Below are 14,263 nucleotides of genomic sequence, written 5' to 3'. Positions count from 1 at the left end.
AAGTGTCAATGTGCTGATCGAACTCAAAATTCCACAGAGACCACCGTTTATGGGACATCCGGGAATGGCGGTGCCCCCTGGAATGTTGTTCCCACCTGGAGTGATACCTGGTGGCGCTCGTGTACCAACGCCCTTGGCAGCTGCTAACCAAACTCAAACGTCGACGCAGCCGCAAACTCAGCCCCAGAACGTGGTCACACAGGCCCCAGGAACGACCACATCTGTCGGCCAAACTTCCACGCCATCCCACGCTCCTGGGCTGGTGGCGACTTCGGCAATGGTTCTCAATGCCACAGTGGAGGAGATATGGGTTGAAAATAAGACTCCTGATGGGAAGGTATGGCTCTAAAAAAATATACGCACTTTCATTTAGGAAATGCAAACGTAGAGTAATGTAGATCTTTTTTTCCCAAATAATGTCTTGTAGAATAACAGCATTTGTTTAACAGGCAAGACTGCTGGTGAGACCCAGAAGGTTGAAACCAGTCCAGAGTTTGCCTGATTAAATAAATACCACCTGTAAAACCTTTTGTTTGAAGGGCCAGTAGGCTGATGGACTTTTATATTTCTTTGTGGAGAAATTGACTTTTGTATCTAAGTGTGCAAACATTTCCTCTCATTGCATGTTTTAGTTTTTCACAACCAAACATTGGATTTAATGCACGTCTGATTAACTCGTTATTTCCAGGCTTACTTCTATAATGCACGGACAAGGGAATCCCGCTGGACGAAGCCAGATGGAGTTAAGGTTGTGCAACAGTCGGAGCTTCCGATGGTCATGGAAGCACTGGCGAGTCAAGTGGCGGCTGCAGGACAAGTCTCGGCAGTGAATCGTGCAACAGCCGCTGGTCAGGAGCAGTCAGGAGTCCAACAGAACCAGGCTCTCCATCATCAACCCGCGAGCACGGCCGCTAATACAGCAAGCCCAAGTATGTCACGCCCAGCCGTAGGAACCAGCAGTAGCCATGTTCCATCTGCGTTGCTGCCCACCCCTGCCACACCTGCCCAGCAAGGCCTTCTTCCCACTCCTTCAGGGAATGCCCCACCTGGTCTGCTGCCAACTCCAAACTCGTCTCCTACCGCCTCTGCAGCTGGAAGTAACACTGCACGGGCATCTTCTGTACAGACCACAGCAAGTAAGCTCTCATACACTTTAAAAGTGTGCAGGGACAACTTTACATTTTAAGTATGTTATGGCTAACGGTGTTCTCTCGGCCATTTCCGTTGAAAGAAGCCTTTGTACAATAAGCTGACGCCCATACGCAAATTATTTTTGTATTTTAATAAATGTTGTGGGTCTTATGTCATTTTTATGGTGAATGTGGTTAGGCCAAACAGGCAGCCAGACGGGCATTGCCATTACCCACACTGTTTCTGGGTTATCAGCTCAGACAGGAGCTCCAACACGGGCCACGATCTCAGTGGTGGCACCTCCCATGCCAACCTTCCCTCCAGGATTGGTGCCTCCTTTCAGAATTCCCATCCCAGGAATGCATCTCCCACTTCCTGGTAAGCGGCTTACATGCGCACATGAACAATTCATTTTAATTTGTATGAAAATTACTGCATGTTCTTTGCTAGTAAAAAATAGCCATTGCTTGAAATGTTACCTGTGATATATTTTTTCCTCTTTAAGCAGTGTTATTGAAAATGTAGTGCTGTTATCACAGGTTTTTTTGTTTAATACCATGTACACAACTTGTATTAATTATTCATGGTAATCGATTCGTGTTGGAACATTGTAGTACAATTACACAGTCTTTTACAACCCTGTTGGTGGTATAGGTCTGATTGCAGGCATGCCACCACCACTAGTGCCCATGATGCCGCCGCCAGTGGCCGTGGCAGTGGCCATTTCCACGCCGCAAGGCCTCGTGCTGCCCCAGCCATCGGCTGAGTGGACAGAGCACAAAACGGCCGATGGGCGCACGTACTACTACAACATCCGTACGCTCGAGTCCACCTGGGAGAAGCCTGCCGAGCTCAGGGAGAAGGAGAAGAAGGGTGAGCCTCTGCCCAAGATACATCTCAATCACCACGTTCCATAATTTCGGGTGAGCAACACTGTTTGTGCTCCGAGAACGTGATCCTCTGAAGTGCTGCTGGCACAACTTGTCAAAAACAAAATCAGTAGTGGCGTGCTATGTTCGAAGCGATGCATTTGTTGGTCAGATAAATCTAGGTGGCAGCGTACTGACTCGTTATTAACGCGTGCATCTATGGGGGCAGCAGGACGTGGCGGTGGCATTAAATGTTGCTGTATTATGCATAGGTGGGTAGTGTCTATTCCACTTTCTTGACGATGTTAAAACATGTTTCAGTTTAAACAGGAACATCCATTAGTAATTAGGTTTAACATTGAATGACCACCTCTTTTGTGCTGTAACATTCGTAGTGCCTTTTTCTTCTAAAAATATGACTTTGACATAACCGGAATGATGGGGCTGCCTTTGTGGGCAGCAGAGGGCAGTGCAGCAAAATATATACAGTAAAACCTTGGATTGCGAGCATAATTCGTTCCGGAAACGTATTTGTAATCCAAAGCACTCGTATATCAAAGCACTCGTATATTTGTTGTGATCACGTGACGCTCGGCAGACAAAGCGTATATGTACTACTCGTATTGCAAGACCTCGCTCGTTTATTAAATTAATATTTATTTAGCATTCTTGCTCGATTTGCAAAACACTCGCAGACCAAGTTACTCGCAATCCAAGGTTTTACTGTATATTGTTGTGCTCTACATCTTTTTTCTCACATGTGCACCCCACCTTCACCCCGCACTGACCAGCATGGTGAAGTATGGTCATTTAATCCCCACGCCCCACACGGTGTGGGGAGGCCCTCATCCAGTAGTGACTCGACAAAATTAGCTGTCTTATTTGCATATACAATTGGGAACTTTATCACAGGTACAAGTCACGGTAGTAGCTATTATGTCGCTTCACTTTTGTTACGTTATGTGTATAATGTGAAAAAAAAACTAAGAGTTGAAGAGGTATTGCCTTGGGTGTTGTGTGTTGCATATTCGGAGCATGTGGGGGTTTCCTGTGTACTCATTGACTATTTGTTTCAGCACAAGAGAAGGATGCGGAGAAGAAAGAGCAGTCGCCAAAGGAAAAGGATGGAGAAGACATGGAGGTGGACGGTGAGAAGACAGAAAAACTCGAGGTGAAGCAGGTGAGGTGGCCAGTCTTGCATCGTCGCACTTTTCTCTTTTTACGAATTCTGTCTTGGTTTATTTAGATTGAATTTCGATTTAAAGCTTTCGTGACTGCAGGGATTCATCTTCTTGGTTCTTTCGGTAAAGTCACGTAGAATGGAAATAATAAAATAATAAAAATAGAACATAATAAAATAATTCTCACGACGTTTCGGCCACAACGCAAGCAGCCGTCCTCAGGTGGAGAACAGGTCAGTCTGGGGTGTGTCATTCAGACTTTGTGTCATTCAGACTCTGTCTTCTCGACAGACCTGTTCTCCACCTGAGGACGGCTGCTTGCGTTGTGGCCGAAACGTCGTGAGAATTATTTTATTATGTTTTATTTTTATTATTTTATTATTTCCATTCTACATAACTTTACCGAAAGAACCAAGAAGATATTTGGATTGCTTTGTGCATGCCGGTTTTTGTATTACAAAAAATATAAACATACACGTGCTTGTTTGAGTTTGTCATCTAGAGACTGATGATTTGAAACAAGGAATTAATTTACGTATTTGATCTAATGCACTTGTTTAATTCACATGTTTCAAAATAATTTTCATCATCATCAACAACAACTTTAAACCAGGTGAGACCTGTTTCACAAAGCAATTGTAAACTAACATTTGAAACAACATCACAAAACTCGGAACAAAAGAAAAATTAAACAATGAACAACAATAGCCCACTGCTCTAGAAAATTAATAACCCAAATATAGTTTCCGGCTACGGCTAACATCAGTGGTAAGAGATATCTGTATCCTGGCTTCCCTTTGCCATCCCTTATTGTCCAGAAATAGTGAAGTATGGTCTAAGTTTCCCCATAACTGACACGCCATGGTGTTAATGGCTTCCTTGCAGCAGTGGATGGACATGAAGTTGTGATTTTTGTTTAAAAAAAAAATATTCCAACGAGAATGCATTTAGTTCCGTGGAGTATAGTGTCTGTATCCCCTTGCATTAATGTCCTCGTGTTTATGTTGAAAGCCGGAGCCCCAGCAGGAGGAACTGACAGAAGAGGAGAGAGCGGCACAAAAAGCCAAACCCATAGCTACGACTGCGGTTCCGGGCACCCCATGGTATAACGAGCTCGCTTTCCGTCACCCACCTCCCATGGTATAACTCTATTTCCCTCAAACTTTATATTCTGATATATCGTAGTAATTATTTTTTTTTGCCTGGTGATGTGAAAACAAGTTTCCCTTAATCAGTAAAGTCTCTCTCATCGGAAGCGGCCTCTTTGAAATAAAGCGATTAGAACGGGTTGATTAATGAATCCTTTTTCTATCGCTTTGTTTCATTAAGGCTGACTTCTTTTCTGGTAAGTCGTTCAACTGGTGAAAATGGTGTTTTCACATCACAGACTTAGATGTTGCTTGTACATAGGAAATGAAGAAAAGACTACATTTTGGCATGGGTGTGCCTTGCGGCTTGCTTAATTTCATAAGAAATTGCGGTGCAAAATTGCAGAATCTGGAGCGGTATTTATGGTTGTTTCCTGTACAGTAATATACATTGTCTGGAATTGTTATCAATGTAGTTTAATATGCACATTTTGATCATTGCATTTATGTGTGGTGAACCAACCAAAAATCTGTCTGGTTGTAACCATCAATTTTAGAGGGGGTTAACATTTTAAGAGAGTTGGACCTCGTTATTTATTTATATTCTACGTTTAAGAATCTTTATTTACTGACAAAATGTAACATGACAAGTATCGGGTAACATACCTGTTGACACGTTGTTGTCACGCACATAAATGAGAGAATAGAAAACCTGTCGCGTCGGTGTACTTGCCTACGAGTTAGTAGTGTGTGTGGTGGTGTTGACTGAAATACAATCACACCATGACGGTGAGGCTGTTGGTGCCCTGCAGGTGTGTGGTGTGGACAGGTGACGAGCGAGTCTTCTTCTTTAACCCGACGACACGCCTCTCCATGTGGGAGCGCCCCGAGGAGCTCGTGGAAAGAGCGGACGTGGACAGGATCATCCAGAGTCCCCCGCACAAACAGGGCAGGGAGCCCGAAAAGCCACCAGGTGAACTACCCACACGCCGCTTGTAATCCAGCGCTTGGGAGACCAGGGTTGATAAATACATAGTTTTGTGACTCCCCCAACCCACTGGACTTGAATAAGAAGATGGCAGTACAGCAAATGGGTTCCTGACCTTTATGTATGGACCATTTTAGTGCTAGAATCTTGTATGCATGGGTGTGTGTATTTTTGTAGTCTGCAGTTTTTCCACATTCAAAACTTGTATAGTTTATGGTGGCAGAACATCTCAATGTTGAACCCGAATAGAAAATAGCCTTAAGACTTGATGCTTTTCTCACTAAATCAGGAATGCATTTTATGAATGTTTGACTTTCTGTCAGTGTTATGTAACAACCTAATAATACCAGTCATATATATGTTGTAACGGAAGACAAAAATAAGAGGTTGATGTTAAAATAGTAACTTGTTACCTTGGATTATTTTCCTTGCAGGAGAGATGTGGTTACTTGGGGAGGCATTCATCTATCTGTTGGATGGATCATGTCTGATGATAATGTTACCTTTATAAACGTTGTTCATATCCTGCAACATATTAATTTCTTCCTGCTATGAATGCTTGTTTGTTTAACTTTTTTGCAGAGAAAGAAGAAAAGCCAAAGGTTGAAGAACCAAAGCCTTTGGAGGAAGAAAATAAGGCGAAAAAGAGAAAGTGAGTGATTGTGGCAGCCTCGTTTTGGTATGTCGCAAGTAAACGTAGGACTTGTGTTATACCAGGTGAGATGTTAACTAACTCACCTGGTATGCAGGAGGTCATAGGTTCGATCCCGACGCCTGACTTCTGATGTATATTTAGAGTTTGCATGTTTTCCCCGTGGTCACGTGGATTTTTCTCCAGATCCTCCAGTTTTTCCTTCTACATTTCTAAACGTGTGTTTAGAATAGTTGGCTGCTATAAATTTCCACATGGTAAGCCACTTCGTCGAGTTCTCATTTGTGGCCAGGTCGCTTCTGAAAAAGAGCTACATAGCTCAGTGGGGCTTTACATGTTAAAATGAAAATAACTTTAGTTTTGTGTGAGAGCAAAAGGTACACCTCTTGATGTTTGTGGCCACACAGGCTGGAGGAGCCGGAGCCGGAGAAGGAGGCGTCCATGGAAGCGGAGATCCGTGCGGCAAGGGAGAGGGCCACGCTACCGCAGGAGACACGAAGTCAGCAGTTCAGTGAGATGCTGTTGCAGAGAGGGGTAAGCGAGGGAGTGATTGTGCAACTGGCCAGTATTGCATTCACATTCTCTTCTCCTTCCACTTGGAGTCATGACTGGAATGTTCACCATTGTGCTAGCATTCGTATTTTTTTTTGGTAATTTAATGACAAGACGTTTTTTTACTTGGCATCTTTTTTCTATCCATATAAACACGTTAGTGTTTTGATACTTTTGATTTTCAGATTTACAAAAATGTCAGCACGTTTCAGTGTATTTGGGTATTAAACATCCTAGAATAAAAAAAAAACACTTTTTATGTGTGTAGGTTTCTGCTTTCTCTACTTGGGAAAAAGAACTCCACAAAGTGGTGTTCGACCCACGCTACCTTCTTTTGAATCCAAAAGAGCGCAAGCAGGTAAGTGATTGTGATACTATGTTTTAATATATTACACAACTACTATGGTTGTTGATCTATTCATTTACTTTCAAGCTAACAAGCTAGATCTCGATGTGCTCTCGTTTCAGGCATTTGACGAGTTTGTAAAAGTGCGAGCAGAGGAGGAGAGGAAGGAACGAAAGAACAAAATGATGCAGATCAAAGACGACTTCAAGAAGTTACTCGAAGATACCAAGGTGACATCCAGGTGCGTAATTTTTCTTTTGAGCTTTGGAAAGGACGTAACTATGTTTTTAATTATGACATTTCTAAATATACAACACAATTTGAACACATATTCTTAGGTTTTTTCGGTAAAGTCACGTAGGTAAAACATCAAAATTAATGAAAATAACCTAATTAATGAAAATAACCTAAGAATATGATGCCTTGCAGTCACGAAAGCTTCAAATCTAGAATTTGAACACAGTTTGCGCCTATATTTCCATATGTTTAACAGATTGTGCATGTATGTGTCAGTGTGTTTTAGTATTGTGAGTTTTCTATGTTTCTGCAGATGGTACCTTTGATATGCAATGATGTTCACCATGCTCTATACGTGTGGTTTTTGTACATGATCTAACGCAATGCAAAAAAAAACAAACGCTGCAGGTCGAACTTTAGTGAGTTCGCCACCAAGTTTGGGAAGGAGTCGCGGTTCAAGGCGGTGGAGAAGATGAAGGATCGCGAAGCTTTGTTCGTCGAATATGTCACAGCCTTGAAGAAAAAGGAGAAGGAAAGTGCCAAGTCCAAAATGGAGAAAGTAGGATCCTTTACAATTATTTATAATGCTCTATGGGAACCTCATTTGCCAGTAAAAATATAATTGGTTCTTTACCCTTCTATCTGGCAACAAAACTGACACCTTTTTTTACAAGGAGTCATATTTGCATAGACCGCAATACCTGCAGCCATAATACAAACAAAAGAACATAACTCTGATAATGTGCACTGTCCTTAAAGTTGATTGATCCACACCCGAGACAGCTTTCCTGTCTCGGGTGTGGCGTCATCTGGTCCAACCCATATGAGACTAAGGAAAGCTGTCTCGGGTGTGGATCAATCAACTTTAAGGACAGTGCACATTATCAGAGTTATGTTCTTTTGTTTCTATTATGACTGCAGGTATTGCGGTCTATGCAAACATGACTCCTTGTAAAAAAGGTGTCAGTTTTGTTGCCAGATAGAAGGGTAAAGAACCAATTATCATATTTATAATGCTGTTTTTGTTCCACGAATGTGGTTCCGTTACTCTTTTTATGACGGTAGTCTTACCGCAAACGTAGTTAAATAGAGTAACTATGGTGCAGCATTGGTCACGGATATTCTTTGTATTCAATATATTGTTTATAATGTTTAATTCGTTTTGTCTTTTATATGTCCTTTTTGTAATAATTTGTTTATCGTAACTTATCAACAAACAGCAAAGCCCTGTGGATTACACCGACGATGGTCCAATGTTTTGCCATGCACATTGATGTAAGTGCGGCGATTTGGTGCTCCCTAAAGTAATTTTTAACATGATTGTGTATAATGATGTTTGCGTTACGATTTTAAAGAATTTCTATGCAAAATAACTTGATAACCGTTTTGTGTTATTCTGTCCCATGGCTGAAGAGATCTTTGCAGTCATGTGCTGTGCGGCCTGTCACTCGGTTAAAGTCTGACCGCAGTCACTGAGCGAGCGCAAGCAGTTTGTGGATTTCCCTAGTGAGGAGCGCACGTTGTCTGTGTGGTGAATGTAGCCACCCACAACACTGGTACTACACTCTCTTTTCTATTCAGTGTATTGGACACGTTTTTTTTATATTTTGCTATTATCCTTCTCTGAAATTGATATGACTTTATAACAAATACACGTTTGTTAAATATTTTAAATGTTAAATATTGTTTTTACTCCGATAATCTTTTGTGTGCTTGCTAAAACAAAAATGTCCACAAACAGTCGGTCCATGGCCAGGTTAAATCCATAACTGCAAAAAACATACATTGGTCTGTGGACACATTTCCATCATTCGAACGTATTTTCATTTGTTAAAAGTGAACAGCAGAGGAACACAAGATTAACTTGGAATGTGTGTTTGCATGTTTTTGTAAAGAGATTTGGCTGGGTGGATGTTTCATAATGCACAGTAAAGCAATTTCTGCATGCACTGACCCCTGTACGTCTTGTGTTTGTTTTTATTTTGGCGGCGCACCGGATAGGTACGCGGTGACTATTTCGGCCTGCTGATGGAGCAGCATCTGGATGGGCAGTCACGCTGGACCAAGGCGAGGGAAAGGATGGAGGGTGACACGCGATTCCAGGCCGTCGAGAGCTCTGGCCAGCGCGAGGAGTGGTTTCGACAGCATGTCGAAAAACTGGCAAAGGTAGCATGCGATAGTCACTTTTAGTGCCCAAGTTGTGCTCTTAATGTTCTGCGTTGGTTATTGAGCAGCGAAGTTTCATTTGACAACGACTAACAACCTATATATTAATAAATGAGACTACCGCAAAATAATCATAGTCTCCATCAGACTATAATCCCTTTTCTGTAGTTGAAACATCTCATGAAAATATAAGCTGGTTTTCCCCAACTAATCTACAGTAAGAGAATTGGAGTCTTCAGTCATTATCTCCTTTATGTAACGTTCTAATCGGCTCGATTGTTAATTTATATGCTGGTGCACTCCAAATATTTCCATGAGTATTTATGGTAGTCCCAACTTGCCTCACTTGTGTTCAGAGTTTCACGTGTTTGCATAAGTTTTTGACGAAACGTCCAAGTCCGCCCATTGCAGTTTTCGTACGCGAGAGCGCCACTCACGACTTTGGGGGGGATGTGTTTTCCCGGCACAGGCCGGGGACTCTGAGCGTGAGCGGGAGCTGGAGCGGCAGGCGCGCACGGAGGCAAGCCTGCGTGAGCGAGAGCGCGAGGTACAGAAGGCGCGATCGGAGCAGACGCGCGAGATCGACCGCGAGCGGGAGCAGCACAAGCGCGAGGAAGCCATCCAGCACTTCAAGGCTCTCCTGTCCGACATGGTGAAATGACTCATTCCCATCGCCGAGGCTCGATTGACGGCCAATTTGTGCCTTTCCTTACGTGCGGCTTGAAAGGGAATGATAACGTAACGCCACATACATGTTTTTGTTTAATGTCAAAACAAACTTCATGCATTGCCCTGTGGAAAGTTTTCATTTTTAAGCTGAGAAGGCAATGTGACCAAAAAAATGTATATGCATGTATGTATGTATGAGACACAGATCTATATAGTAGAACATTACATATACCCCAGAGAACGTATAATTTTGGGATTAAGAGTAGGAAATTACAGATGGCACAATTGAATGAGCAGCCATTGCCCTTGGCGGTATGAAAATTGGAAAAGTCCTAAAATAGATTAAATAACTGTATGAACGTCATTAAAAAAAAATCAGGAACAAATTAACCGGCACCTTTACAAATTTTTTCATATAGAAATGGAATACCGCAATCGTAAATTGATGCTTCAATTATTATATTCACAAAAAATAAGACAAAACTGAATTTATGGATTACAGACCCTGTCATGTACATTAATTTTTCTCGAGAATCATAGAAACCGCACAATGGTGGGATTAAAGGTCAATCAGCCAAGCGATTGAACTAGATTTCCATGCGCCACATATATACTATCAATGAGATATGAATGCCAAATAGACTATGAAAAGGAATTTGATGAAGTGGAAATAGATGAATCGTTCAAGGTCTCAAAAACCAAAACATTATACAAATTGTGTAGATGTTATTAAAACCGTTTATAAAGGTAGAACATCTACACTGAGATTACATTAACGCAGTAACAATATAAATCACAAGATGAGTTTGATAGCGAGATAACCTTTAACAAGGTCTTTTATTAAAGTATTTTTTCCTAAAATCAGACTGGATACATTTATACATTAACATAAATGGATATGTTAATCACATTTTATTACCAATGGAAATAAACTACAGGGTATGATTAAAGAACTTAAAAGTGAAGGCTTCAAAGTCACACACAAAATAATCTAGAAAAGCAAGTCACGTTCAACCAGCTCGCGAAATAATATTCTGTAGAGATGCTAATGGGAAATACAACAGAATACTTATGCCTATAGCAGATATATAAAGCGTATCAATATCAAACTTATAAAATAAAGAAGCCGATGAGAGAAGTTATTGAGCTTTTGGCAAATCTAATGTGATAACCAAAAGCAAGAATTGAATCTTGATTTGAAGCTTTCTTGACTGCTGAGGCATTAACATCATGCTAATCTCTCACATTAACATAGCCACTTCCGTGCCCTCTTAATTTCTCACATTAACATCATGCTATTCTCTCACATTAACATAGCCACTTCCGTGCCCTCGAATTTCTCACATTAACATCATGCTAATCTCTCACATTAACATAGCCACTTCCGTGCCCTCTAATTTCTCACATTAACATCACTAGCCCCGGCCACTTCTTTGACCCTTGGGCTACACCCCTTTCAAACCTTTTAAAACAGTCTGCCTCAGCAGCAGACCATGCTTTCCTACCTGATGACGGACGCTTGTGGTGCGCCCGAAACGTGATTTATTTTATTTTTTACCTACGTGACTTTACCGAAAGAACCAAAGAGCAAGAATTTAATATGTACTCGATGACCCAGCTTTGTAGGCTTGAAGTGCTAAGTGTACCTCGTAATATAAATTATTTCAAAATGTAGCGTAAACATTGCATCTTATTTGCTATTGAAGGTGCGCTCTTCAGAGGTCAATTGGGATGACACGCGGCGATCGCTACGCAAAGACCACCGCTGGGAGCTGGCCTCGTTACTGGACCGTAGCGAGAAGGAGAAATTGTTCAAGGAGCACGTTGATGCCTTGTCCAAGCGCAAGAAGGAGCAGTTCAAGCAGCTCTTGGATGAGACTTCGGAGGTGAGTAAACATTCACGTCACGTGCAGCATATTGCCACATTCAAGAATGAAAAATGTAAGCTTATTAAGACTGCCAGTGGCTCCACATCCAATCCAGAATCAACTTTAAGATCACACCATCTTTATTCTAGGAGAGTCGGTCTATGGTTTTGTTCCCAAAAAACCCATTGACGGTGTAAATTGAATAGGTAATGTTTGCGTGATTTAATGAAAATGAAAACATCTAAACACTCATACATTTTGAAAGAATTGATTTGAATGTTTCATTAACATGGTTAGCGACTAACAGTGAGTATGTGTGTGTGTGTGATTGATGCAGATAACGTTGACGTCCACATGGCGTGAAGTCCGCAAGCTGATAAAGGAGGACCCACGGTGTTCAAAATTTTCGTCCAGTGACCGGGTGAGCAAACCTTCAATTTGAACTCTTTTCCACTTTTTGCTCAAATTGTGTACATGATCATTGTTCTTGGACTTCATTGTGTCATAATGTATCACACACTCTAAGGCCCGCTGCTGTTTCTCCCGTATTTGTTTTACCCGTACAGAAAAAGGAACGTGAATTTGACGAATACATTAAAGAAAAAATGGTTGCAGCCAAAGCCGAGTTCCGAAATCTGCTGAAGGAGACCAAATTCATCACTTACAGGTAGGTCCAATGTCTCTTCACACCGTGCTGGTTTAACGGGTTCAACTTTTCTTATGGGTCTTGCCTATCATTCCTGCTTTTGGAGTTTTATATTTTGCATGTATTTCTTGCTTGTACATTTTGAGAGGAGAAATAATAACCACCAACGTGATCGTAGATATGTTTATAGAGTTCAAATTGTTTTTACGGATAAACAGTGCCATTGCTATGTATATACTGCACACATTTGTGGAACGTAATAATTTAGTAGCGTTAACGTAGGGTTAGTATAATTGTTTTTTTTACCCTTCTATCTGGCAACAAAACTGACACCTTTTACAAGGAGTCATGTTTGCATAGACCGCAATACCTATGCAAACATGACTCCTTGTAAAAAGGTGTCAGTTTTGTTGCCAGATAGAAGGGTAAAAAAAACAATTATCATATTTTTACTGGCAAATGAGGTTCCCATAGTGTAGGGTTAGTAATAAATAAGCTTTGCCAATTGCGCTTGTTTGAACAATCAGATTTGGTAACATGTAATATTTTGAAGTTTGCGAACAAAGAATTATAAAACTTCACTCTTTATTTCAGTGGCTAGAACATACCAGCCCAGAAAATGGGTTTCATGAACACAAATTATGTGCACCTTTGAGTGTTTTCCAGTTGTATATATAAATGGTTCTCTCTGGGGACTCCAGGAATCTTCCACGCAAAATGTTATTGAAAAAATAATTTGCTAAACATCTCAATGCAGGACCCTTCCACAAAGATTTTGACACTCGGGTGTGAGGCTTTGCTTCATAAATAAGTAACAATATATATATCCGTGGCGTGCACGTCTGCCGTTTTCAGGTCACGCAGGATGATTGAGGACACGGAGCATTTGCGGGACATCGAGAAGGTCCTGCAGAATGACAAGCGCTACCTGGTGCTGGAGTGCGCGTCTGAAGATCGGCGCAAGATGATCTTGTCCTACGTGGAAGACCTGGACCGACGCGGGCCACCACCGCCCCCAACCGCCTCCGAGCCCACACGCCGCTCCAACAAATAAAGCACTCGCATGTTCTCTGTAAGGCCCGGCCGTTCTCCCACCCCCCCGCCCCGCTAACTGTTTTCGTGTCCCATTTCCATCACAGCCATCGTCCAAAAACAAACTGCCTATATCTGTGAAATTGGAGCAACCCTCGGCTTGAATTTAAAACGTGTTTTTTTAATTTAAAAACTGAAGAGTCTCTAAGCCCACACTGGTGTACAAGTTGTAGTTATTTTGTTTTTAGCAGTTGAAAAAAAAACCTTATAACACAAACTCATTGACAATGTGCTCCATTTTTTTGTCATCTCCCGTGTGTCAGAGGCAATGTTTGAGTTTTACAAGAATTTTTGTATATCTGCCATTAACATTAATGATCATATTAACATCACACAACACAGCTTAAATTCAGTTATGGATGTCCCAGTGTGCTGTTACATCAGTTTTAAATCTTTACAAAGGAAAACTATATCCAGAATTGTGATGAGGCATGTACATTCATTCATTGTTTGGCTTTTAGTACTTGCTTTGGAGAGAGGTTTATATTGATGCATAGCATAAGACGTCTTTGTTGCTTCTGACACCTTTAAAATGCAAGCACATATTTGTGACTAATATGTGGAAGACAAATGTGTTTACTTAACTACGCGCATTAAGATTTCACAGATTAAGTTAAATTGTTTCTATCAATGGGTCTAAAATACACAGCATAATAACATGGAGTGGCTGCTGTTGAAGTTAATGTTTGTGTTCACAATATCACAAGGTGATTATTGTTGAGGGGTTGTGTTGAACCATTGCTGGTGTACCATGACTGCAGATGTTGAAAATTAAAAC

General features: G+C 41.3%; 1 protein-coding gene across 8 annotated transcripts in view; it reads left to right on the top strand.

The window, feature by feature from the left end:
- LOC144931499 (transcription elongation regulator 1-like) overlaps nt 1-14,263 on the top strand; it is a 22,406-nt gene extending 8,143 nt beyond the window's left edge. For 7 of the 8 annotated variants that reach the window (XM_078855397.1, XM_078855395.1, XM_078855396.1 and 4 more), the window contains 18 exons: nt 38-337; nt 689-1,136; nt 1,330-1,509; nt 1,759-2,004; nt 3,077-3,180; nt 4,193-4,284; nt 5,082-5,242; nt 5,840-5,909; nt 6,317-6,443; nt 6,730-6,819; nt 6,930-7,048; nt 7,453-7,603; nt 9,046-9,210; nt 9,680-9,862; nt 11,586-11,765; nt 12,085-12,168; nt 12,314-12,414; nt 13,249-14,263. In XM_078855397.1, the coding sequence (XP_078711523.1) occupies nt 38-337; nt 689-1,136; nt 1,330-1,509; nt 1,759-2,004; nt 3,077-3,180; nt 4,193-4,284; nt 5,082-5,242; nt 5,840-5,909; nt 6,317-6,443; nt 6,730-6,819; nt 6,930-7,048; nt 7,453-7,603; nt 9,046-9,210; nt 9,680-9,862; nt 11,586-11,765; nt 12,085-12,168; nt 12,314-12,414; nt 13,249-13,447 (3,000 nt within the window). In that variant the 3' untranslated portion in view covers nt 13,448-14,263. The remainder of the gene's footprint in view (nt 1-37; nt 338-688; nt 1,137-1,329; nt 1,510-1,758; nt 2,005-3,076; nt 3,181-4,192; nt 4,285-5,081; nt 5,243-5,839; nt 5,910-6,316; nt 6,444-6,729; nt 6,820-6,929; nt 7,049-7,452; nt 7,604-9,045; nt 9,211-9,679; nt 9,863-11,585; nt 11,766-12,084; nt 12,169-12,313; nt 12,415-13,248) is intronic. The other variant, XM_078855394.1, reaches the window with a different exon arrangement.

This window comes from Lampetra fluviatilis, chromosome 4, assembly GCF_964198595.1.
Source record: "Lampetra fluviatilis chromosome 4, kcLamFluv1.1, whole genome shotgun sequence".
NCBI lineage: Eukaryota > Metazoa > Chordata > Hyperoartia > Petromyzontiformes > Petromyzontidae > Lampetra > Lampetra fluviatilis.
This window is presented reverse-complemented; position numbering and strand designations above follow the sequence as displayed.